Raw genomic sequence first — 24,142 nt, 5'->3', positions numbered from 1 at the left:
AAATTTTTCAGTTTGAATGAGAAATTAGTGTAAACAGTAGAATCTGAAACTTTTCCACATTAAAATGTCTAAAAATGACAAGAGCTGCGCTTTATCCCAGATGTTTCCATCAAGTGTGACCACGATTAAAATCACAGACTTCTCCGTCTCATTGGTGGCCTGTCAGTGATGTCATATCCTGTCTGGTCAGGTGTCAGTGTTGTGTTTGTCAGACAGAAGCTCAGGTTGAAGCCTCATGTTTCAGATCCTCTCTCTCCTCCTCGGTGGTTTTCAGCTCTGTGTCTGAACCAGATGAAGGATTTCAGTCGTCGACGTCTGGATCTGAAGTTATCACAGAAACAAGCTGAGGAAATGTTAGACAGCTCCAGCCAATCAGAGACGTCCTGTGTCACTGAAGAGCATCGACCAATCAGTGACTTTAATTTTTTACTGGTTCTAATCAGCTGCTCTGTTATTTGTGGAGGGGAGGAGACCTCTGTGGAGAATTGACACTGAGATGGTCCAGACCAGGAGGAGACTACAATCCCATGATCCCACACTGCTTCATGATGTCACCCAGCACCGTCTTTTGTTACTGAGTTGATTGAGAGACCCTTAGAGGCAGAAGTTAAAGTCAAGTACAGAAGTTTTAAAATTTCATAAATTTCAGCAAATCAGTCAAAACAAAGTTTCTTCTTAAATCATTTATTCATGTATGTACAAATCGAACAGGAGCAACATGAAAAAAATAATTTTACTGAATCATATATCGTGATGTCAGAAACCCTGGAGGTTGTCTCACGATTCTAAAACTACACAGTGGCCTCAGCCATGGGCCGACGTGAACACGCTGACGGTGTCTGAACGCTGCTCCTGAGGGGAGACAGACTGTCGGGTTGTTTTGGCAGTGAGGGCTCAGCAGAGCTACCCAGCCAGTCATTCACAGACACTGAGTAACGAAAAGGTTTATGCTTTCATTCTAGTTGCTGATTTCAGACACCGACGTCTGACCTTCATTTCAACTGTAGATTTAAAATCTGCCAATAATTTATTTTCCCTACGGCTCCGGTTCCTGCTGTGGTCCTTCTCACGTGAGGAACTGTACATCAAACATTCTTCTTCATATATTAACATTCATTCCTGTGTGTGACATTGACTTTTCAAAAGTGGCAAAACCCTAAATTAAAACAATAAAATCATCAAATAATACTGTTTAACACGGGACTTCAAATGTCTTTCATGGTCAAAACCAAATCCAGAGACTGATTATCTCTCTGGATTCTCCACTGGGGGGCAGGACAGACGGGTCTGGAGGAGACGGAGCTGAATGATGATGATGATGATGATGATGATGATGATGGTGTTTACAAGTTGCTGAACAGTTCGTTCCTCTTGCTCCAGTCCATGGTTGGGGCTTTCTTGGCGGATCGTTTCTGATGGGCTCTTTCTCTGGCCTGAGCCAGTGACATACTCAGACTCAGGCTGTCGGCTCCTGGGGCCGGCTCCGGGGCCCTCTCAACCTGAAAAAAAAAATCCACAGACGGGTTGTTATTCTGGGCCTGAACCAGGATGTTTAATGAATTTCAAACATGTCAAACTGTTTCCAGGAGCCTCGATTCTCTCTGGGGTGAAAAATGTAAAAACTAATCTTCAGGATTTATTCACAAACAGTAAATTCAACAAACTTTAATAATAAACCTATTTTGATATTTTCAGCTCATAATCCACAGTCTACCATCATGACACCCCCCTGTACCCTGAAGGGTCTTATATGCAGCATTATTTACACTGTATGTCGTTTCAGGACACCCACTGATCGAAACTAAATCTGAACAGTATTAGAGGAAAAACAATCTCCGATTTTGAGAATAAAGTTGAAATATTTTGACACAGACTTCATAATATTTCAAATTAAAAAGTCATAATTTCATAAGTCATAATTTAACTTGTCAAACGCTACATTGTTTCTGAAAATATCTCAACTTTATTCCTGATCTGACGTTTTGTTCCATCATAGAAACAGAAAACTGGGTCCATGTGGAACCAGCGGTGCTTTGAGGAAATGAACGGACGCAGCTCTTGTGCTTGACTCAGCTTTAACACATCTACTGTTTAAAAAGAAGAAAGAGTGAGGCTGCAGATGGTACCTGAGGAGGGGGGGCACCGGGGGTCGCTGCTGGCAGGGAGGCGTTGGAGGAGGCGCTGGAAGCCGACGAGCTCACAGAGCCTTTAGGCCTCATCACTGCTGAGGCCTGTTCACACACACACACACACACACACACACACACACACACAGGTCATGTGTAGCACACAGCGTATATGGAGGAGCTCAGAGTATCAATCTGCTGTTACCCTGATTATGCAACTGTCAACATCCCACAAATGCTGCTACTGTTGTAAATATGTAATTTTTTGTATCTATATATTTAGTACATTATTATATTGTTGTTATTTATATTTCTAAATATTTGTTATTGCAGTTTCTTGCAGATTTCCTGTTCTCTGCACTGCCACTTTGTTCCTGTAACACTGTGAATTTCCCCACTGTGGGCCTAATAAAGGCGATCTCATCTTATCTTAACAGTTCCAATGTGTCTTGACTTTCAGCTTCAGTTATTTTGTATATTTATTTATTTTTTGTGGGGGGTGGGGGGGTGTTTATATTGTTTTATTGTGATTTGACTGTTATTCACATTGATATATAATTGCTGTATTTTATGAGTCCAATTAAATCTGGAGTGTGGTTCATGGTCTGTGGTTCATGGTCAGATACTGTGTCACTAGCTGCAGCCACACAGACTTGTTGACAGTTACAGAAATATAGATCAACATCCTCTACACACAGTCAAAGCTCTGAAAGAGACAGTTTCTCTACTGCAATAAACACGTTCCAGTTAAAACTCTTCACACAGTGATGGAGAAAAGATGATGAAGCGTTTCCTGTGATGAGTGTCTTCTTCTCACTCTTGTTTTTACTCTTTTCCTTCTTGCTGTCACTGTTTTGCACTGATTCTGATTCTGATTCTGATTCTGATAAAAGAGGGTGAACTGTGCAGTTTAGTTCCTGTTGCTGTCCAGCAGAGGGCAGTGACCCCCCCCCAACCCCGACCCAGCTTGGACAGTCGACAGTCACTGATCTGTGATTCACTTCATGTTCAGCAGCTGCTCTTCTAAAGACACACACACACACGCACACACACACACACACACACACCGAACTACTGCTTTTTCATGCACACACTGCACAGTCACGTACAGACTCCTCGTCTTCGACTCCTCGTGGCTGCAGCTCAGAAACTGTTTGTTGCTCTTTTATATTTTTGTGTTTCAGACTCGACGTTGTGTCACGTGACTGAAAACCACCGCGTCATGTGACATCAAACAAACAGCTGCAGAACAAAGTTTCAGTTTAATCTGCTGCAGGAAGTTTCTGTGCTTCTGTAAAGGTGAAACACACACACACACACTGACAACATGGGAACAGAGGGTTGGCCCCTCTGGTGACATTGTAGCTGACCCTTCACCATGGCAACAAGAGCTCAGCACTGCCCCCCGCCCCCCCCCCCCTTTCTGTGTCCTGGAGGATCATGGGATTGAAGTGGCTTTAACTCTCAAGGCGAGTTGGGGATTATGCAAATGAGGTCACTAACGAGCTGTTCACACACTCACTCACAGGCAGCAGGAACAATCACTCATTCACCAGCTATTACATAACACAGCGCTCGCCATAAACACTCATGATGACCTCTGACCTTCAATGTGTGTGTGTGTGTGTGTGTGTGTGTGGTGGTGGTGGTGGTGGTTGTGGTGGTGGTGGTGGTGGTGGTGGTGGTGGGGTGGGGTGGTGGGGTGGGGGGGGGGGTCCTTGTTTACCTGCTCCTTGTTTACCTTTGATAAACTCAGCCTGCTCTGGCTGTGGAGCGTCACACCGACACCGCCTGTTCATTAAAGGGCCGCCACTCATTTCACACATCAGGATCATGGAGGCCACCGCCAAGGGTAGAGTATCCTGATGATGTCATAGTGATGATGATGGAGGTAACTGGGTATCTAAAGGCAGTGGGGGTCTGATGATGAGCTCCATCTGAACCTGGATGTCAGAATCCCCCAGTTCCCAGAGACAAGTCAAACTGGAACAAACCTCCTCAACCCAGGCCTGAAAATCCAAGATGGCTGCCCTGTGCATTAATGTGGGGCTGTTTATTCGCACTTCTGTTTTATTTGTGTCGCACACACAGAACTGTCCACCTTCTATCTGCTGACATGTTGCCATGGTGACTGTATGCGAGAAATACAGTGTAACGCTTTATCAACAACAACAAGCTTCCGACTTGTACTGGAGCGTAGTCGACGACGTTCCCAGCTCGTACATCTGAGGTGAATGGAACGCATCTTAACAAAAGGCACTAATGAGTTGCATCATGGGAAATGTAGGATTCAGGGTTTCTGACCCAAACTCAGGACGTGAGACATCTGTCGCTCCCGACATTCCAACAGAGTGTGAATCTAAACTGTGTCATTAAAATGTGGCTGCTCCGCCGTCCCGTCAACCACAAACATAAATATAAATATATAGATAATGTTAATGTGAAAAATAAATAAATATAAAATAATATTGTATATGATATAATTATAAGAACAATAATAACATTATAATGATATTGTGACATCACACATCACTGTGATCATCTTTCACCCTGTGAAGTCTTCATGTCGACCATCACCAACTCAGAGAATCAGTGTCAATACTTCAACCCCCAAAACTTTATTTACACCCAGATTCTCCTGCGACTCTGAGTGAACCTCGATTTCTATCACATCTTCATCTATCTATCATTTATTTGCTTTAATCTTTTTAATTTGATTTTAAATGTTATTTTATTATTATTAATATTATTATTATTATTATTATTATTATGTGCTGATTTTTTCAGCGTTTGAAATTATTTTAAATATTGTGATCTGATTTAAAACATCATCAAGCCTCAGTTTACAGTTCACTGAATATTTGTAACCTTCAGTTTATAAATTATTATTATCAGCTGTATGTGTGTGTGTGTGTGTGTGTGTGTGTGTGTAAAGGCAGTGACTGAGCTGCACACAACACTGTCCAGAACAGAATCCTAATCTGCTACCAGGAATGTTCAGAGAGGATCAGCAGGGCTTTTCCAGGCCTCCCTCTGTATGAGTGTGAGTGTGAGTGTGTGTGTGTGTGTGTGTGTGTGTGTGTGTGTGTGTGTGTGTGTGTGTGTGTGTGTGCAGTGGTCCTCACCTCCTCCTCCTCTGATGCTCTCGGTGACACCGGCTCAGGAAGAGGTCCTACAGTGGAGGACAGAGGCCTGGTGTCATTACACAGTCAGATCTCTAATCGTTCTGCCGTTCATCGTTTTTAATCATAATGTTGTCACATGGAATTAAAGTGACCCTGACAGGCTGGTGTGTCTGTGTGTTACCAGTGATGTGCTCCTCAGTCGGCAGCACGTTGCACCTCTTGAAGAAATCATCAGTCTCAGCATCGACCACCAGGAGTCTGGTCTCGTCTCCTCCGGCCTTGATGGCTGCGACCACCTCCGAGTGCTGCATCCCAAACACTGACACACCGTTAACCTGAGAGAGAGGGGAGGAGGGGAGGGGGGAGGAGGGGAGGAAAATGTCTTTCAGTTACATTTGTAAAGAACAACAACTAAATGTTAAATGATTTTCAGATAAATGTTAAAGCTCCATCCAGTCTAAAGGTAGATGTCCATGTGTTTGTGATTATAAAGCAGGTCTAGGTTCTATATTAACACTGTGAAAGTATCAAAGCCTCAGTCCACAGAGAAATGCACACAGCCTGTATTCAGACACTGAGCCTTAAAACCAGCCGTCAGGACTTCTGGAACTTTGTGATGTCACAACTTGTCACTGCAGTCACCGCAGTCACCGCCCTCACCGCCCTCAGCTCTGCCCCACGCCCACCTGGACCCACCATCCAACCTTGCAGGATTTGGTTTCTCTGAGTGTTTACCTGAAATCTGCTATATTTTTATTCAAATACTCAGAAAACAGTCAGCCAATCAGAAGAGAGGCTCTGAGCCTCTCAGGAAGAGCTCTGAGCCTCTCTTCTGATTGGCTGTTAAAGTTACAGATCTGTCCTGAGGTCTTGTCTTCACATCATGTTTCTTGACCTCCAGCAGCTTCACACTGAGCTTCACATACTTCACACTGTTGTCTGCAGGTTTTATCAATCAATACTCATCAATAACTTCACCCAACATGACTTCACTTTCATTCCTCTTTTCATATTGTTAGCATTCGTTCTGCTGCAGTGAGTTTCTCATACTTCTCTCTCTGTATCCCAGCCTCCGTCGTCCTCTCTACAGAGCAGTGAACTGATTTTACTGCTGGATGTGTGTCACAGCTGTTGCTGCAGCAGCTTCACCCTGGAGGTGGAGCGTTTACAACACACCCACGTCAGGATCACCACACCCAGCACGTCAGCGTGGACCTGGTCTAACTGGAGATTCTGTCGCTGCTGGGAAACCTTAAGAGTCTGTCCTCCACGTTTTCATGGGTTAAAAACCAGAAGCCTCCAGGGCAACGACTGTGCAGCAGCTGGAGACTTGATCAGAAGCACAAGTCACACAGAGTCGTGCCTCATTACCTCCTTTACAAAGAACAAGAGGTCTGATATATTTAATATTCTGAATTCAGGACGTTATGGTCAGTTTTCAGAAAGGTTTGCCACCACAGTCTCTTAATTTCAGAGCCTACATCCAAAAACAAGTCATTACATCTGACCTGATCAGCTGATCCTTCACTGTGGCTGAACTTTCACTGCTGGAACACAGAACATAAACTGTGTCTCTGATCGTTCTCACAGACGAGGCGAGGAGCCGAGTTAGTGTGATGTTTAGAAGATAACAGTAATGAATGGAGTGACAGTGAGAAGAGGGATGGTGCCAGTGATGGAGGATGCTCAGTAACACTGTTTTTACAGGGCAGGGTAAACACAGACCGACTCCTGGAGCTGGAACTAATCAAGCATCCAGGGAGATAAGTGACTGAGGAATTCCTGTGGGAGGACGAGCTCAGGTCGGGATCACTGTCAGGAACCTCTCGGCCTCAGCAGCTCCCACACCGGCTGTGAATGTCCACAGGTGGTACAGAGCTCTCTCAGGTGACCTCTGACCTCTGCAGAGAACTCATCACATTCTCAGCATTCTGAACACCACACTGCCCTAATGTGAATAATGTAAATACCCCCCCCCGCATGTGAGAGGCCTGCAGACACAGTAAGTGGATTAACTCTGAACCTGCCATGTTCAACAACACACACACACACACACACACACACACACACACACACACACAGGTGATACAGACATATGAACACATCTGCACACACACGTAAAAACATGCACAGTACAGTTACACACACTCTGCAGCTCACACACAGGGATTTCAGTTTCCTGCTTCCCACTGGTGTAATAGGATTACAGCTGATACACTGATACACAAACAAACACAGGAACACACACACACACACACACACACACACACACACACACACACACACACACACACACACACACACAGTATTAAGCCACTAAGTCACTATGAAAACAGTGACTGTATGCTTGGAGGTGGGAGGAGTGTGTTTGTACCTGGATGATCTTGTCCTGTGGTCTGAGACCAGCTCTCTGTGCTGGGGAGTCCTCGTCCACAGCTCTGATGAACTGACCCGGTTTGGACTTCTCACTGTGCAGGTTGAAGCCGTAGCCGTTAGCTCCCTTCTTCAGGTGGTAGAGACGTGGCCGCAGCCCGACCCTCTCATCCTGCACACACACACACACAGGAGAAAATCAGTGTAAGTGTTAATTAAAGGTGCAAACAGTCATAATAATACACACTACATAGCTTCAACCAGGCTTTAACTTCAAATGTGTAGCAATGTCAGACCCTCTGTCCCGGCTCTGTGTATTTCCTGGGAATTTTTAACTCAACCAGGAAAAGAAAAAAGGAAGAAAATGAAAAATAACTAAATTCAAAAAAGAAATAACCGGTAACAAGTTCAAATGTTGAGTTAAGTAAAAAATATGAGAGACAAAGTCAAAAACATTAACTAGTAATTCAAATATGAATTCCATACAATATTAGGGCATAATTAACAATGAATCATCAATTAATGCATAAATAATGAACAATAAAGAATTATTTTATTTCCCCTGACGGAAGTTTAAATAAAACTGAACATGATTTAAGTTGAATCAATTTTGGTCAAATTTATGACATTTTAAGTCACAATTATAATATATGAAGTCAGTAGTGAACTGATTATTATGTTTACTAACTTAAAATTATGAGATATTACAAATTAGTTAATATGCCTTCATTTAAATTTGAACTTACTGTCTCTTAACTTTCACTTAAAGTCAAAGTTTGGACATTTTGAAATCATTTTACAATAACTTTAATTTTTGTTTTTATCATCCCTAACCTCTCTTCCATAAATTCCCACTGCACTTTTCTCCAACATTTAGCTTAAGGCTTCAGGTTTACAGTATTTGTCACCAGTTAATGCAACACAGGAATTATTCAGTGCTAGACTCTGTTTGTCAGTTAATATTATTATTAAATGACTAAGAAAATTCAGATTCTGATATAAATACATAGAATTTTGATTTGGACATTTCTTTAAAAAAAAATCATAAAAACAAACCCTTCATGACTCAGATTAAACGTAACAACAGCTGTAAATGTAACAGCTGACAGCTCTCATATTTACAGCCTCCGACACTCGTGGTTTAATGGTTTTTAAAGTGAATCACAGACACACAGCAGCAGAGAGCGAGCTCGCTGACTGTGCTCGATTAAAAGGATGTGACGTAGTCTGCTCTCAGTCATGGTCACTCATTTACAATTTAGTGCAGTTTATCTCCATTTTCTCCAGTGAATGTGCTTCACGTCAATCTGAGATTCCACATCAACACAATCATTACATGCTGTGCACGTCATCTAACTTCCCTATTTACATACAAGTATGAAAGAAGCCTCAAAAACAGACGTGCAGGTAGAAAACTGCTGCACTGACGTCAGGAGCTGCGACTCTAGATGGATTGCTGCATCAGCTCCTATGAATAAACAGGTCAGCTCCATAAAGGTGTTGTCATTTTCCAGTACGTCAGTTGCAAAAATTTTCCAGGTGGGGCAGCTGCCAACTGTCCTTCAAACATACACAGTAAAGACAATTAGTCTCTTTCACAATCCTGTCCTCAACTGTGGACATTTGACTTATGGTCCAGTCTGAGGATGAGCTGCAGCCACTTCCACCAAGAAAAGAAAATCAATGGATGAAAAGTTAGGAAAGTAAAAATATTCATGATAAGTCAAAATTCATAAGTACTACAACTAAAGTATCAGATAATAAGGATTTATTAATAATCATTATTATTTATTTTAGGTCAAAATGATGAGCTACACAGTTTAATTTTAGACTTAAAATCTCATGATTCTGACTCACTGTGGCATCAGAGCTGTGTACTGGGAGGAAGCCGGTGATCATGATACGAATCACAATATAATTACGATTCAATAAACTGTGACATATTGTGATACTGTAAATAAGGTGATATGTTGTGCAATCTGGAGGTGAAGAGTGTAACCCAGGTTATTTTCCGTAGCTATATTTTACAAATGTACCCTAAACGCCTCATGTGCAGACATCTGGTGGACGCTCTGGTTCCTTTGTCCCAGTTACTGCAGTGAAAGTGACACAAACAGGTGCTTGGAACAAATGAGTAAGCTTGAGAAGAGTGAAATAAAGTGATGCAATGAGGTGACACTGAGGGATTTTATCTACCTGGGTGGGCGGTCCAACTCGTTTGGATTCAGTCGTTATTGGTGCTAATGCTAACGTTAGCTGTGCAACACAAAATGAATCACTGTTCATTTCTGAATCTTTGCATGTAAACTATTCATTAAGAATTTATACAGTGTTTATGAGAATGTACAGTATCACAAAACCTGTTGTTGATACTCAAGTGTATTGATATTTTCTTCCACCTCACGTTATTGACATAAAGTCATTTTCATTTATCATCTTTAGTCTAAATGTGAGATAAAAATTCAAACGTCCATCTCACTTGTTTTTTCTTCTTTCCTTATGTTTCCTCTTTTTCTTGCCCTGGCAGAAACCTTCAGAAAGCCTCTAAACGCTTTACAGCTCACATGTGCATGAAGCAGAAACAGTTTTGTGACGCTCTGATAAAATGCGTCCCCCACCCAGCTGATGAACTTCCACCACCTGATAAAGCCGCAGCTATCACGGGCATCTGTAAATGATTCTCTGCCAAGTGACCGTTTAAGATCAACTACTGCATCCTCAGCGTTCAGGCAGGACGGGGCTCGGACTCTCAGCCACTCACAGCGGATCCAGAGGTTAATGTGGACTCAGGGTGGTTGATGATTGCTGAGACGTCCTGGGAGAGGACTGGAGAGGAGCTGACTGTCAGGTCGAACCTTTGGATGTGATCACACATTTATGACAAAACCCGCACAACCATGGCAGTTAATGAAGATGATAAGGATGAAATAACAGGTGAGGTGCAAAGTGCACTGGAATTCTCTACACTACAATCACCTCCTCTCACATGCAGAGCCAGCACCTTCTTCTTGATAAGAGGATTTAACAGTCCATCAGTTCACTACATGTTTGTGACACGTGATGAACCTGCAGAAAATGACCACGAGTCCACCTCAGCTCTGTGGGGCGTGGTTAGCATCCTCACCTCGCCTCACACTGCAGCAAACAGCTGTTTTTAGAAAACTCTACACAACCTGCCCAGCAACGTTGGCAACCAGCTGGTGAACACAGTGGAGCAACGAAAGAGTTGGTGGAGACCAAAACAGAGAGAAAATTAGCTTCACATTCATTCGGCGACCGGAAACATCAGTGAATTCTAACGTGGCTGTGTCTGCTGCCAGTAGACAAATGTTTGCTAACACGTCAACATGTTCACCTTTATTAAATGAAAATACATCAGTGTTTTGTTTGAAAGTTAATCTGCTGCCCCCCGGGGACTCCCTTCAGTCATGGTGGAGAAACCTCCATGACTTTACCAGTTGCAGTTACCATGACGTGAACAGGAATCTTCAGCTGTGGTACTATTGTTTTCATTAATACAGCTGATTGTCAAACTTCCCAGACTAAAATCCTCCAGGTGAAGCTCCTGAAGCAGCTGCGTCCACTCTCCCTGTCCCCTGCGTTACTGGAAACAGCTTCTCATCCTCAGTCAGAACAAGTGTCCTCCACCTGTGGCTTCTGCATGTTTCAGTAATGTGTTTACTTCACAACAGACTCAGCGTTAGACTAAGCACAGGTGATTCAGTTGTTGTCCAGCATGAAAAAAACTAAACAAAAAACCACCACATTGTATTTTTTTAATTACAGGCTTCAATAAACAGACAGTGAGGTGTACTTCACGTTTTGCATCCTGGGAGAAACACTCTGATTGAGGCTGAACGCAGCTTTAAGGATAAACTCGTGGATTAAAGGTCCCTTCCCTGGCTTTCATTTGATAACCAGCGCTGTGGGCGGGTACGACAGGGAGGAGGCGAGTTAGAACACCAGTAGCTCTCTACTCGGAAACACTACAAAGTACATTATCTATTAGATGAATCTAACATTAGTTGACAGTGTTACATCAGCAGCTTCAGCACTTCATGGGTTCACAACCTAAAGGTCACTGTTCAGCAGCAGGGCGGCCAGGCCTTCCCTCACCTCCACCTCCACCTTCAAACAGGTGAATGATCTGACGAGCAACTGTTGGCTGCCAAAGAGAGTTCGTGTCATGTAAGGTGAACGAGCTCCTCATAATCCATTTACGCACCACAGGAAGCAGAGAATCAGCCTGTGGCACAGGAAGTGACCAGACACAGGCTACCACTCATACTTTAGCTTCCTCTTTCTGCAAAACCAGTGACTCTACATACGACCTGAGGAGGAGCATCACTTTCCCACCTGATGAGTCTGTATCTCTGCCTTCCTGCTAACATGTTGCTGGTCAGATCTCTCTCTCCCACAGGATTAAATCTGTTGTTTCTGTCAGCTGGGCCCAGAGAGGCCTAAAGGGCTGAGGCCCGGGCGCAGTGACAGCACCCAGCAGGGAGCTGGAGGAGGAATAATGCAGGGAGCAACAGAGGCTCAGGAAGGATGCCAGGCCGAGTTTCCTTTTGATCAGATTCAAAACTGTTGACAGTCTGTGCACAGTCAGTGAGGAGTGGGTCAAGTCGTGCACCACAGACACCATTAATACGCAGCCCAGCAGGCGTAGCAGTGTGAAGAGCTGAGAACTGAGTGAACAGACATTTCGGCAGCAGTCATGAGTAACGTTTAGACACATTAGCAACATGAGAAGGTTTTTGTGTTGATTTGAAAAGCAGCTTCCACAGCAGCCGTCTCAAGCTCAACCTGCATTAAAAGTGACACTCGAGCACTTTCTGATTTTCAGTACACACAGGAAAACCACAGTATCAGCAGAGACACACACAACACAGCACAACACTGCAGTGGCAGAGGCGCTGTTTAGAAATGACACCACAGGGTAAAGTCCAGCCGAGAGTCTGCAGCATGCCTGCACTGATGTCACCTCTAATGTTTATTGCTAAAGCAACCGTGTCCTGACAATAAACATCAGACCTGTTTTCACACCTTCACCAAGTTCAACAGTAACGACCCTGATGATCCTGATGCTGGTGGATGATGCTGACCAGTGTTACTCCACCTGGCATGATGGGAAGAGTTCTCCAGTGGAGCATCAGCCACCATCAGTCACATGTTCATTACCAGCTCAGTACACATGAACTTGAACAGCAGAGTAACCCACACACAACGTGTACTGACCAGAACTGTGCAGACAATTGTGGCCCCTAAAGCAAAGTGGCACCATGAAAATACCACAATGAAGCAATACGCAGGTTGTGATGTACAAACAACCATCACTGAAAATGTTGATACTGAGGAAAACTTAAAACATGATGATTCTCAGGAAAGTTTGGAGAATCTCTGATTTCTAAGATTTATAAAAAATTAGAAATATGTGTATAATTACTGTGTGTGAGCTCAGTGCCTGTGGAGCTGCTGCTGTCTGAGGTGAGAACTGCAGCAAATGACCATCACTAACCTCCTGTTGTTACAACACAGACACACACCTGTCCCTCTCACTGCATGCAGCATCTTTGTCTCATGCCCCCCCCGCCTGCACCTCCTCCTGACTCAGCTCACTGTCTGAAAACCCTTTATGTGTTGAACGTACAGCAGACATGAGTCATATCAAGTGTATCTGAGAAACACATCCAGTATCCAGCTCTCAGAGAAGTGAAGACGCAGTGGTGACACCGTGTCCTGAGCTCGGTTCAGTTTTTAATGTTTGACATTTTCTCTTGCAGCCTGACAGCAGGCGTCACATATGGTACGGGCTTGTTACTTGTCAGGAAGCGTTGACTGTCAGGTCTGATGAAAGATCTGAGCTGTGTCAGCTGATCACAGAGGCATGTGTCTGAGTCAGGGGGGAGATCAGAGTGACTCTGTCTCTGTGGCTGGATTTCAAGCCTCTTTCACTCTTTGCAGACGCAGAGTTTCTTCATTTTGTTGTTTCAGTAACTTGACGTAAGTGTTTTGTCATTTTCAAGGTGAATGATTTTACAGCTTGTTTTAGTCAAACATCAGATCCTGGTATAATGAGGGCTGACTCGCAGAGAGGGCGATCCCCCACACATGCTGTAAAAGTCCCATGTAATCTATGGGCTGAACTATTTCTGCAGGACCAACCTAACAGGTTTGTCTGGGCATGTGCTGTGACGCACATGCTCCTGACACTGACTACCAGTCAACTGTGTCTCTGTGTGACGTCCTGACCGGGCTTCACTGACCAACACGGTGAGCGTGGTCGCTTTGCGTTTATTGCCAGAGGAAGTTATTAGCTTTACATAATCCAACACACACTACACTGAGCTGCCGTTACTGGAGCACTGTGGTTATCATTAACTGGCTGAGACAAAACAAACAATCCAGCCTCAGCACTATAGCAACTAGCTGCAAGGACAGGAAGTGGTTTCTTCACAGGTTCCACCCAACGGCACAACTTGTGTGCTGACAGAGGAACCTGCTGTGTGTCTGTATGAACCCATGTTTGCATTGCTGTGTGTGTGTGTGTGTGTAGTTACAGAGACAGCCTGTGCACATAAACTCCACTTCTGAAATGAGAAATGAGAAAGATTCATGCACCACTTTTCAGCTTTCTTTTTTCCCCTCATACCTGCGTCTCATGTTACAACCTCATGTCGTGTTTTAGCCACTCAGCTGAGCCTCTTGTCGAGGTGGAGAGTTACAAGGAAAATCTACCTGCTGAAATTTGTTGTTGTGGTAAAGAAAAGTTCACAAAACATCAGAATCCTGCTAATGCCAAGCTACTTTAAATTTTAGCTGACAGACATTTGCTGAAATAATATAATAAAATAAATAAATAAATATATTTTTTAATATTTGTAATAATTATTAATAATATTTTGTCAGGAGAACTGAAACAGTCTTATTTACAGAAATATCTGCTGATGCTATTGTTAGCTCACTGTTAGCAAGTGGCCAAACTGAGATTCCTTTGCAGGGTGTCCGGGCCCGTCTTTAGCCAAAGGGTGAAGGGCTCAGAGAGTGGTATAAGGCGGGTGGTACAGGTGATTGCATTAATGCTAATATCAACAAGCTTCTTGATTATTACATATGTTGGGATTAGCTTTAAACTCTTCACTGAAATTTCTGGGTCCACCCTTAAAGACAGAGCGAAGACGAAAGGAGATTCCTCACATTAAGAGCTGAGGTGGTTCCAGCAGCTGATCAGGATTCCCCCTGGACCCCCCCAGAGACTGTGCAGACATATCTTGCTGGGATTAGACTCAGAGGAAGAACTGCTGTACGCTCAAACCCAAAGGAGGCCGTTGAGGTTTGTGGTCGCACTGACACAGATGAATAACAGCTTGCAAGTTTTTTTCAGAATGCTTTATCTTGCAAACTTTATTTAAAGGCTCCACAAAGCAAACAGAGAAGTCAGCCAGTATTTTTCTACCAACTCACCACAGGTACTTAATATAGTATAAGTTAATATTTTAATATTTTTAATTACCAACTACTTCACATCAGTTCACATCACCACAGTTTTTACAAAATATATTATAGGCTACACAACACAACACACTCACCTGAACACTGCAGTGCCAGACACCTTTCTCTAACCACTGCACTTTTTATTTAAAGCAAACAGGAACTCATCGTAAAGGAAACCTGCCACCACAGTTATCAATTTGTCCTCCACTGGAGGAACAACATTTGGGAACAAATGAACCACAAACCACATAAATGCTCATTACCTTCCTCTGACACTGACACCACCCAAGACGCACCACCAACGGGCATGCCGCTGCTCGCTGCCAAGAGAGGTTCACAGGGTTCACAGGGAAAATGAATGACTTCCTGTCACTTTGACGTGCTCGCTACTCTCGGTCTGAAGCTGCAGTCAGGAGGAAGGACGTCTGGGCTACCTAACGTAGCCACCTCGGCCAGACTCAGATACGCAGCTATAAATAGATGGTTTACTGAATCCTTATTTAATTCATCAGTAAAACGTATCTCAAATGTCCATATTTCAGAACATATTACATTTCTGTATCCCCACTGATCTCTACCTATTCAACATGTCAGTCTGTTTGGTCACACTGGAATCTCAACTTAGAAACAGCTGAGTGATTAGAGCAGAAAGCCGGCGGAGCGCACAGCTTCACATGTAATACAGGAGCAATTCATTCAGTGTGAGAGGGGAAGAGATTGCAAAGACACTTCAAAATCACTTGCACCAATTGTAATCATCATCCCTGTCGTCCCAAAGACCCTGATACAGTTGTGATAGATCTGCAGACTTTCAGTGGACAGTTTAACATCACGGTCCAGTCGGTGCAGAGGAGAATAAAATGATCACAGGAGCAACGGCTCAAAGTCCGTGTTGGGAACATGTCCTCCATTAACCTCAGATGCTGAAAAATGAATGGACGTGTCCTTGTTGTTTGATGCTAAGAATAAAGGACCTTGAGGGAAGCTTGGCTGACCAGCAGCAGTTTTGTATCTGGGTGCGTGTTTATTTAGACTATGTCACTGAGAAAACAGTGAGGCAGTGAGGATCTCAGTCAGGTGACGCCAGCAGTCCTTTCATGAAGTTTGTTTTGGACGGCGGCCCGGATAAAGACCCAGCTGATGAAAAGTTGCTGCCCCAGGCGATGTCATCGAGATCTGGTCTCAGTAACACAACCTTTCCCTTTTTTGTTCACAACTTGAATCCAAAAAACAAATTCTTAAACGTGAGCGTGCGCTCCACGTGAGGGTCAGGTCAAAAAATACAACACAAGTCATCTCAAGGCACTTTTCAAACAGAGCCGGTCTGGATCGTAATCTTTACAACATCGATTAGAGACCCAATAATTCACTATGAGCCCTTGGGAGCAGCGGCAGGGAAAAACCTTCTTAAAGAGGCAGAAACTTCAAGCAGAACAAGACTCAGGGTGGACGGCTAATAAAAATATAAAAGTTATTATATTACTTATTTACTTAATATTACTTCACCCTTCTGTTTCTGATGTAATTAAAACAATAATTTCAAACTTTTGAATACTAATAGACTAATAAATCAAGAAATCTCTGTCTGTCCTTCTATTTTCTTGAAAACTGTTCCTCCGATCGACTTCAGATATGAAAACATGAGGAAGTGCAGCGTTGACAGAGAAGTTTAAAAGAAAAACATTAAACGGCAGTCGGCTCAGGCTGGGGCGACGCAACCACGTTACTGACAACGACTGCAACAATGGTGTGTCACAAAGATGGCTGCGCCCGGTCAGAGCATGCACGCTGCAGCCTCACAACCTGCAGGATCGTCTGGAGTGTGGGAGGTTTTCAGACCCAAGCTCTGCAGGTTTAAATGTCTGATGACAACAGTACCGCAGGTATGCACGGTCACTTGAAGCAGAAGCATCAGGGAGCGCTTTATTAAAGATGCAGCAACAGCACGACAGCACAGTCTGATACATCAGGATTATTAATAGGTGGAGCAAGTAATTTACACACTGCTGCTGCTATGGTAACGTGACCTTACAACATGCAGCATCTAACATTGTTATTTGGCCTTTGTACATTTTCTGTTTCCTTTAACAGCCATAAAAAAATGTCTGTAAATCATTTCTAATACTTTTCTAACAGTTTATAATACTGCAGATTACCCCAGTAATTACATAGATCCAGGCCATACAGATCCACATGGTGTTTAAATGAATCGACACTCACATGCCAATTTATTAGGTACACCTAGACGGGACTAATGATGTATAATACAACAAACATGTACTAAATCCTCCCTGAATGAGGATCATAATCTTAAAGTTTTTAGTGAGTATCTTTGAGAGGGTGTTGAATTACTTTAATGGTCATTTGTGGTGCTGTTGGACTGTACTGGGTTATATTATTTTATTTAAACATTTTTTTAATGAAAAAACTATAAAATGCTGAACTGACCATGTGCAGATCTGAGATCTTGTCTCTAATCTCCACAGCTGGAAACAGCCTGTCAATGATGTTGAGTAACATCACAGTAATCTTGATTTACAGCACATTCACTACCTGAGCCAATAAAGTGACAGATTAATTGTTCTTTCCCAGGGTTATATGAGCTGAGTGATAAGAGATGTTGTGAAACACTAAAGAAGAAAAGCTCCTCAGTAAAGATGAGCGCTGCCTCAAGGCCTTCACTCCGGGTACAAGGATCAAAGTCTGAAGTTCTTCTGTGAAGCCAAGTAGCACCCAGTCTGAGGTGGTGGGGAAAATTTAATAAGTAAGTGTTTTCTCCAAATGAGTAACCAATGGGCTGTTCATTAAAAACTGACAAGACCAGATCAAAACCTAATATAAGGCTCTGTTGGGTATTTTCATTCTCCCTCGTGTCAGTTTCACTATAAAGCTGTTCTCATTTACATGTTTTCTGTTTCTGCTGCCAGACAACGAAACAAGTTTAAAACGGTGACTGAAACGAGGCCCTTTAAGACTCTCTATCTATCTATCTCTCTATCTATCTATTTATCTATCTATCCATCCATCTATTTGTGAACAAGCAGTCACTTCCAGGCTGCTGCTAAAATCCTGAAGTTATAACCACATCGTCGTCTGACACATTCACCAAACACCTCAGTTAAAGACAAAGACTGTTGTGATGTCTGTGTATTTACTGTGAAATGATCACTCAGTGAGGTCGTTCTGGTGGACGATGATCTCAGTGATCAACCATCATCAGAGCCTCCGCCCATAACTTCTGCCTCTGCCAGTGTTCTGACAAGAACTGGTTTCTTTTCCCATGTATGTACTAACTTATTATTATTATTATTATTATTATTATTGTTTTTAGTGTTAAATTAATATTACATTTCATTACATTTGCCCTGCTTTATAGTTTCACAACAACGTCCCCTGCATACACCACCACTTAGTTCAGTTTCATAGCCGCAGCTTTTCTTGGATGCAAATACAGCTAATAGAGAGAGAGAGAGAGAGAGAGAGAGAGAAAGAACTGCAACTGAACTGTGAATGTAAATGTATATGTATATGTAATACGGTGCAACCCTGTGACTCAGAGAGAGAGGCAGTGTGTGGTCAGTACAGGGAGGTGTGGCTGACCTCACACTCTCACTAAGGTTTGTCACTCGATACGTCTCAAGGTGCTTTTTTTGATAAAAGTTGCTGAAGGCGTCTGAAAAGTTGGTCACTGCTGCAACAAAGGTGCCGAGTTTACATCGAATCATACTGAAAGCTTAACAACCAATAGGGAAACTCCAACACTTGGCTGACCAACCGGTGGTGTAACTTGATCACTCACTCAGTCAGTCAGTGAGATTTGCATCTATAGGTCCATCCCTAAAAACAGCAGTGCAGTTACTTTACAGCTTTACAGGAGAGAGATGGAAGCGCCCGTTCATTCAGGGTCGTCTTCATTCATCATTTGTCTGACATTTCACATCCACAACTACAGAACAAATCGCTGTTTAATGCTGTGGCCAGAACCTTTTGCCCACACACACACTCTCACTTCACTCCATCCCTACTGACAGTGTGTGTAAAGAGAGGGTGTCGGTATTTCAGGGTCAGCGTGGCTTCCTTCTGGAGGCGTGAGAGTCCTCTCTCCTTTCCTCCCTGGCCCAGAAATCTTTCTCCTCATGCAAACACTGTGGACAAAGCCTCTTCTCTTTTTGCTGTTGGGAGTCTCTATGGTGACCAGCAGACAGTCCTCGGTGTGGTGGAGGACTGAGTCGCTGGAGGCCAGGATGTTACCATAATACAATGACATGCTCACTCAGTTCATGCTTTTATCTCCCCAGGAAAAAAAGCAACCTCTGCAGAATGAGATATCCAGCTCTTTGTTGAGGATTTCACCGAGAGGGTTTTGGTTGTTCTGGTGTGAAAAAAGTTTGGTGACTGAGCCCTGGACTGCAATACTAGGTCTCACCACAGGCAAACATATGAAAGAAACAATTGTTTAAACATGATTATGCTCAGCAGGGCTGGTTTCATGTCATCATTAGCCAGCCCACTCAAGTGTATCCCACTGAGAGGCCAGGATCAGACCATCAGCCAGGCTCTGTCATGCCTCCCATTAAGGAGGAAAGTAGCAGGAGGTTTGCAGCTGGTCAGCCTGGGCTTTTCACTTTACTGGGGCTCACAGTAGTAGTGATGGGGCACGAGCCACCGAGGTGGAAAGAGACCTAGAAATCCCATTCACAACAGCAGAACAGGAGCCACATGTAGAGAGGGTCACTGTCGTCACAACCTGGACTAAAGTCAGACTCTGGTCCAATAAAGTGTGGTGAATTTAGTTGTCTACTACTGTCGGACACATATTTAATGAACATTCAAGGCCAAAAAACTCGATCAGGACATCCCTGAAATCAAATCTATATTTTGACAATAGATAAACAGGGATATATCTAAATCAATCTGACAGGAGCCAATCACAAAACAGCTGAAATATCTATAAGTTATATATCTGTAAGTTTTGGCCAATCGATGAAAACAAAATGTGACAAAAACATCAGCTCTGTGTGGACTGAAAAGGTCGCTCCTCAAATTGTTACATGAAACAAACATAAATATCTTTTCAATATTGTTTTCCAAATTGTTGTTGTGTGGGTCGACGTAGTGAGCCCAGTCCCAGAACACACGCACATACACGGATTTGTCCCGGTATGACCGCACGCTGCCTCAGAGTGGATATCAAGGTGAGTTGTTGGTGCAACCAGCTGTTTATCCTGATGTGTCTGACTCAACATGGAAATGCACATTAATTTTGATGAAATTCATTCATTAAATTTGGATGCAAACTTGGCCGTTGATGAGTCTGCCTCTGTTCCTGATTCATAATGACCTGTTTTAGATTTTAAACACAGCTTCAGCTTGTGACTTCATGTCCAAGACTGACTAACGACTTGTCACACAGTGACTTTGTCCCACTTTCAGGTAAAGGTATACTAAAATGCTTACACAATTAATAGATTAATCAATTATCCCATTTGTGCGAGGGTCCATTTCTATCACCATGAGACTGTCCAGACCAAAAACACATGTCTGAACACATGTGAAGTGCACACACCCAGTGTAGTATAGTACAACAATAACAGTGCCAAGTCCATGGCCACTGTCCATGCAAACTTTTAAACCTTCATAGATAAGGAGATCAATAATAAAAAGAATCATAAGTTCTCACCCTGACTTTATGATATTAAAGATTTTACAGTGTAATCAAGGCAAGACTGAATCACCACCAGCTGCTTCAGGTTGTTTTGTTGCTGATCCTTATCTCCTTCCTACTGAGGGGGCCGTGTCTAAAAAAAAACAGGTATCCCATTATTTTTATATTAAGTCTTAAATAAAAACACTCCAGTTACACAAAGCTGAACACCTCCACAATGAGGCTATTTTGCATTGCTGTTACACAACATTTAAACCAGGCCCAGACTTTGCTCCGGCTAAAACAGTTACATAGCCTGAGAAATCTGCTATTTTTACAACCAAGTGATAATAATGTTACAAAATAGTTTTATAACCAACAACACAAGCAGGATTTACTGTGGTGCAAGGCCTCAGACAGGGAGTCAGACCATGAGCGTTGTTACTAATCAAGCTCTTTTTATGACAAAGCTCATTGAGGAATTTCAAAAATGTCGACACACCTTCATCTAACACTAAATTCTACACACTCTGAACAAGGTGATATTCTATCTCCTAAAAACCGTATTAGATAATGTAAATAGAGAGGCCTCGTTGAGGTGCAAATTTGACAAAGCATCTGATCCAACAAGCCAAACTCGACTGGGACTTCAGGAGATGAGAGAGAGAAGCAGAGAGAGTGACACACACTTATACGACAGGCCTGGACATTCCTCTCTGTCTTAGCTTTTAGCCTTTCACTGGCAAGTGGAGGAGGCTACTTAGCAGGGGATCTATTCCCACGTAACCAGCTCACAGGCAGCGCTGCCTCAGATCAGAGAGATATAAGCTGGAGGCCACTGCTGCTTCGGCTAATGCATCTGACTAATCTAACCTACAGTGCAGTAATAGTGAACACATTGTATTTTTAATTATTATTAATTTCTATAGATTAAGTATTACAATATATCAAGTGAGATATATATATAGTGAGATGATATAAATTTGTGATCCCTTTAATATCTGGGTGTAATTCGACATTATGAATAATGCTGCAAATCAATGATCAATAACTAAGCAATATTCATTTTTTAATATGATTTTTACATTGAAATACAGATAATGCACTGGATTAATCATAAATATGTATTTCCATATGGATATAACTGTTTCTCGACTAGAATAAATGGATAGAATAGATTTCATGTAACATAAAAGTAGACTTTTTTTTGTTTTGTTTTGCAGCCTGTCCTGCTGCTGAGATCGACCCTTTACTTTGCTTACTATACATTGTACCTTGTCATGTGACAAATAAAACTTTGAACATTAGATAATTATAGAAATAGGAAAAAACCTGAAACATATCATATATATATATATATATATATATATATATATATATATATATATATACACACACACACACACACACACACACACACACACACATATATATATATATATATATAAAGAGAGAGAGAGAGAGAGAGAGAGAGAGATATCATATAAACATGTCTTATCATTAAAAAAAAACAAATGAAACATAAAATAAACAAAATATTATTAAAAACATCCTAAAAAAGGAAATAAAAAATTGCATATCATGATATTTGGGCTGGACTGTATCAGATATTGATTTCTGGTTATCACCCATGCCTCCAGAAAAGTTGAACTTGTGTTTTGAAACATGTTTTTATCTAAAGTCCAGAAAATAATTCTATGGTCAAGTTTCTTACCTGACTTTCCAGGTAGTTCTCTGTATAATGTTACTGTGTATATTGATATTACAAAACCAAATTACATGATGGAGGATTTTATAGAGGCAGCCAACTCCTGTTCACAGGGCAGGAGGTTAACCACTGACCTTTTGACCTGACACCTCTGGAAGGCTTTATCTTTATAATAGAACAGAACAGAACAGAATATAAAATAAGTAAAGTGCAACTTAAAGGGAGCGAGCTTCTGTCCCTCACCTTGGTGCTGGAGCTGACACTCAGCCTCCCCGACCTCTCTGAAGAAGTGTCCCCGTTCTCTCCCGGCACCGGCACCGGGCTGGACTCCCTGGAGGTGCCGTTGCTCTGTGAGTCCCCGCGGTCTGACTCGCTGTCCCCGCCGGGGCAGGGAATCCCCTCCGTGACGAACTCTTTGCGGCACTGCAGGTTGTGTTTCTTCAGCAGCTCAGACGTGTCGTCGTCCACCACGATGAGCTCCAGCGCCCCGGAGGTGGCCCGGATCCGGGCGACCACCTGCTGGTGGCTCTCGCCCTCCACGCTCTCCCCGTTCACGAACACCAGCCGGTCGCCCGCCAGGAGCCCGGCCGCGGCGGCGGGGGTGTCGGGCTCCACCAGCCGGATGAACTGGCCGGTCTTGCCCTTCTCTCCGTGCAGGTGGAAGCCGTACCCGCTGGGCCCTTTCTCCAGCACACACAGTCTGGGTCGGAGGCTTGACATGCTGCTTCTGGCTCTCTGTCCCCGCTCTGCAAACCGCCTCAAAGCCTGAAAGTCAGGACTCACGCGAAAACCATAGAAGAAGTGACACCTGTACCGCGCAGCGACTCCGCCACAGTTCACTTCCGCTCAACTGAGTCTCAGACAACTTTCCGCTGCTAATGCTGAGCTCTCACGCCTCCCCGCCGGTCACAGGCCTCCTCCCCGCCCCGCCGAGCTGCGCTCTTCTCCTCCGCCTGCAGCCGACGCGTCCCGCTCTGGGCGGAGGTACCACTGTCAAGCTATGGCAAGAAGGTTGACACGGTTTTCAAAATAAATGACAATACTTTATTAGCAATCAGGGCTGCAGAGACCCGTGAGCAATGTGAACAGTGGTCGTGCATCTTTTTATTCCAGAAAATGTGAGTAGCTAGATTTTGCTTTTTAAAATGAGAGTATCTTAAAAAGTAAATAGCAAAATAAATCTGGTTTTCTTCAAGCCCAGTCAAGCCCCGGTTCCCCTGCCCGAATCTTATCCATATTCTGGTGCACACACACAGAAAATCTTCCTGCTGGCAGCTGGATAACAGCTTGAATCTACCCAGATGTGGAAGTACCCAGGAAGGACCCAGGCTGAGGACCCAGGCATATGCTGGGCCGAGTCTCATCTCGCTTGGAAAAAAAAAAAAAATCTCACATTTAAAACATTTCACCTACTGTGACATATCAGACATTACAAAGCACTCTTGAATAAATAACCAAATTATCTTACTTCACTAACAGACCCCAGTGTCGGTGCTCATCAAACCTGCTCTCAGAACTGGATTACTTGTTGATTTTTGTATTTCTGCTGTTTGGTGTCTTTCCTTTCTGCTTAATCTCAGCATCATTTAAAATGAGGGTCAGCCTTCAGTTTAACCTTGAGAAACTAAAGGTTGATGATGATGGTGATAATGAAAATGCAAAATTTCTGCTT

The 24,142-nt window shown here is 43.1% G+C and overlaps 1 protein-coding gene across 1 annotated transcript; it reads right to left on the bottom strand.

The window, feature by feature from the left end:
- Positions 1-668: 668 nt before the first annotated feature.
- nherf1a (NHERF family PDZ scaffold protein 1a) lies at positions 669-23,382 on the bottom strand. The gene is made up of 6 exons (XM_071463556.1): positions 22,714-23,382; positions 7,626-7,796; positions 5,433-5,586; positions 5,252-5,298; positions 2,127-2,231; positions 669-1,499 (listed from the first exon to the last, which is right to left on the bottom strand). The coding sequence occupies exons 1-6, from the start codon at positions 23,188-23,190 to the stop codon at positions 1,344-1,346; spliced, it is 1,110 nt and encodes a 369-aa protein (XP_071319657.1). The 5' UTR covers positions 23,191-23,382; the 3' UTR covers positions 669-1,343.
- Between the last annotated feature and the right edge of the window lie 760 nt (positions 23,383-24,142).

The sequence above is a fragment of the Trachinotus anak genome, unplaced genomic scaffold (genome assembly GCF_046630095.1).
Source record: "Trachinotus anak isolate AG129_WGS33_773 ecotype Australia unplaced genomic scaffold, CSIRO_AGI_Tana_v1 ptg000025l, whole genome shotgun sequence".
Classification (NCBI taxonomy): Eukaryota; Metazoa; Chordata; class Actinopteri; order Carangiformes; family Carangidae; genus Trachinotus; species Trachinotus anak.
This window is presented reverse-complemented; position numbering and strand designations above follow the sequence as displayed.

Bases quoted from the DNA above. Each gene is read 5' to 3' on its own strand.
- nherf1a (XM_071463556.1), bottom strand. From the start codon at position 23,190: ATGTCAAGCCTCCGACCCAGACTGTGTGTGCTGGAGAAAGGGCCCAGC. The intron at 7,797-22,713 runs GTGAGGGACAGA...GTGTGTGTGCAG, and splicing joins GTGTCAGCTCCAGCACCAAG to GATGAGAGGGTCGGGCTGCG. The intron at 5,587-7,625 runs GTACAAACACAC...CCTCTCTCTCAG, and splicing joins CACAGGACAAGATCATCCAG to GTTAACGGTGTGTCAGTGTT.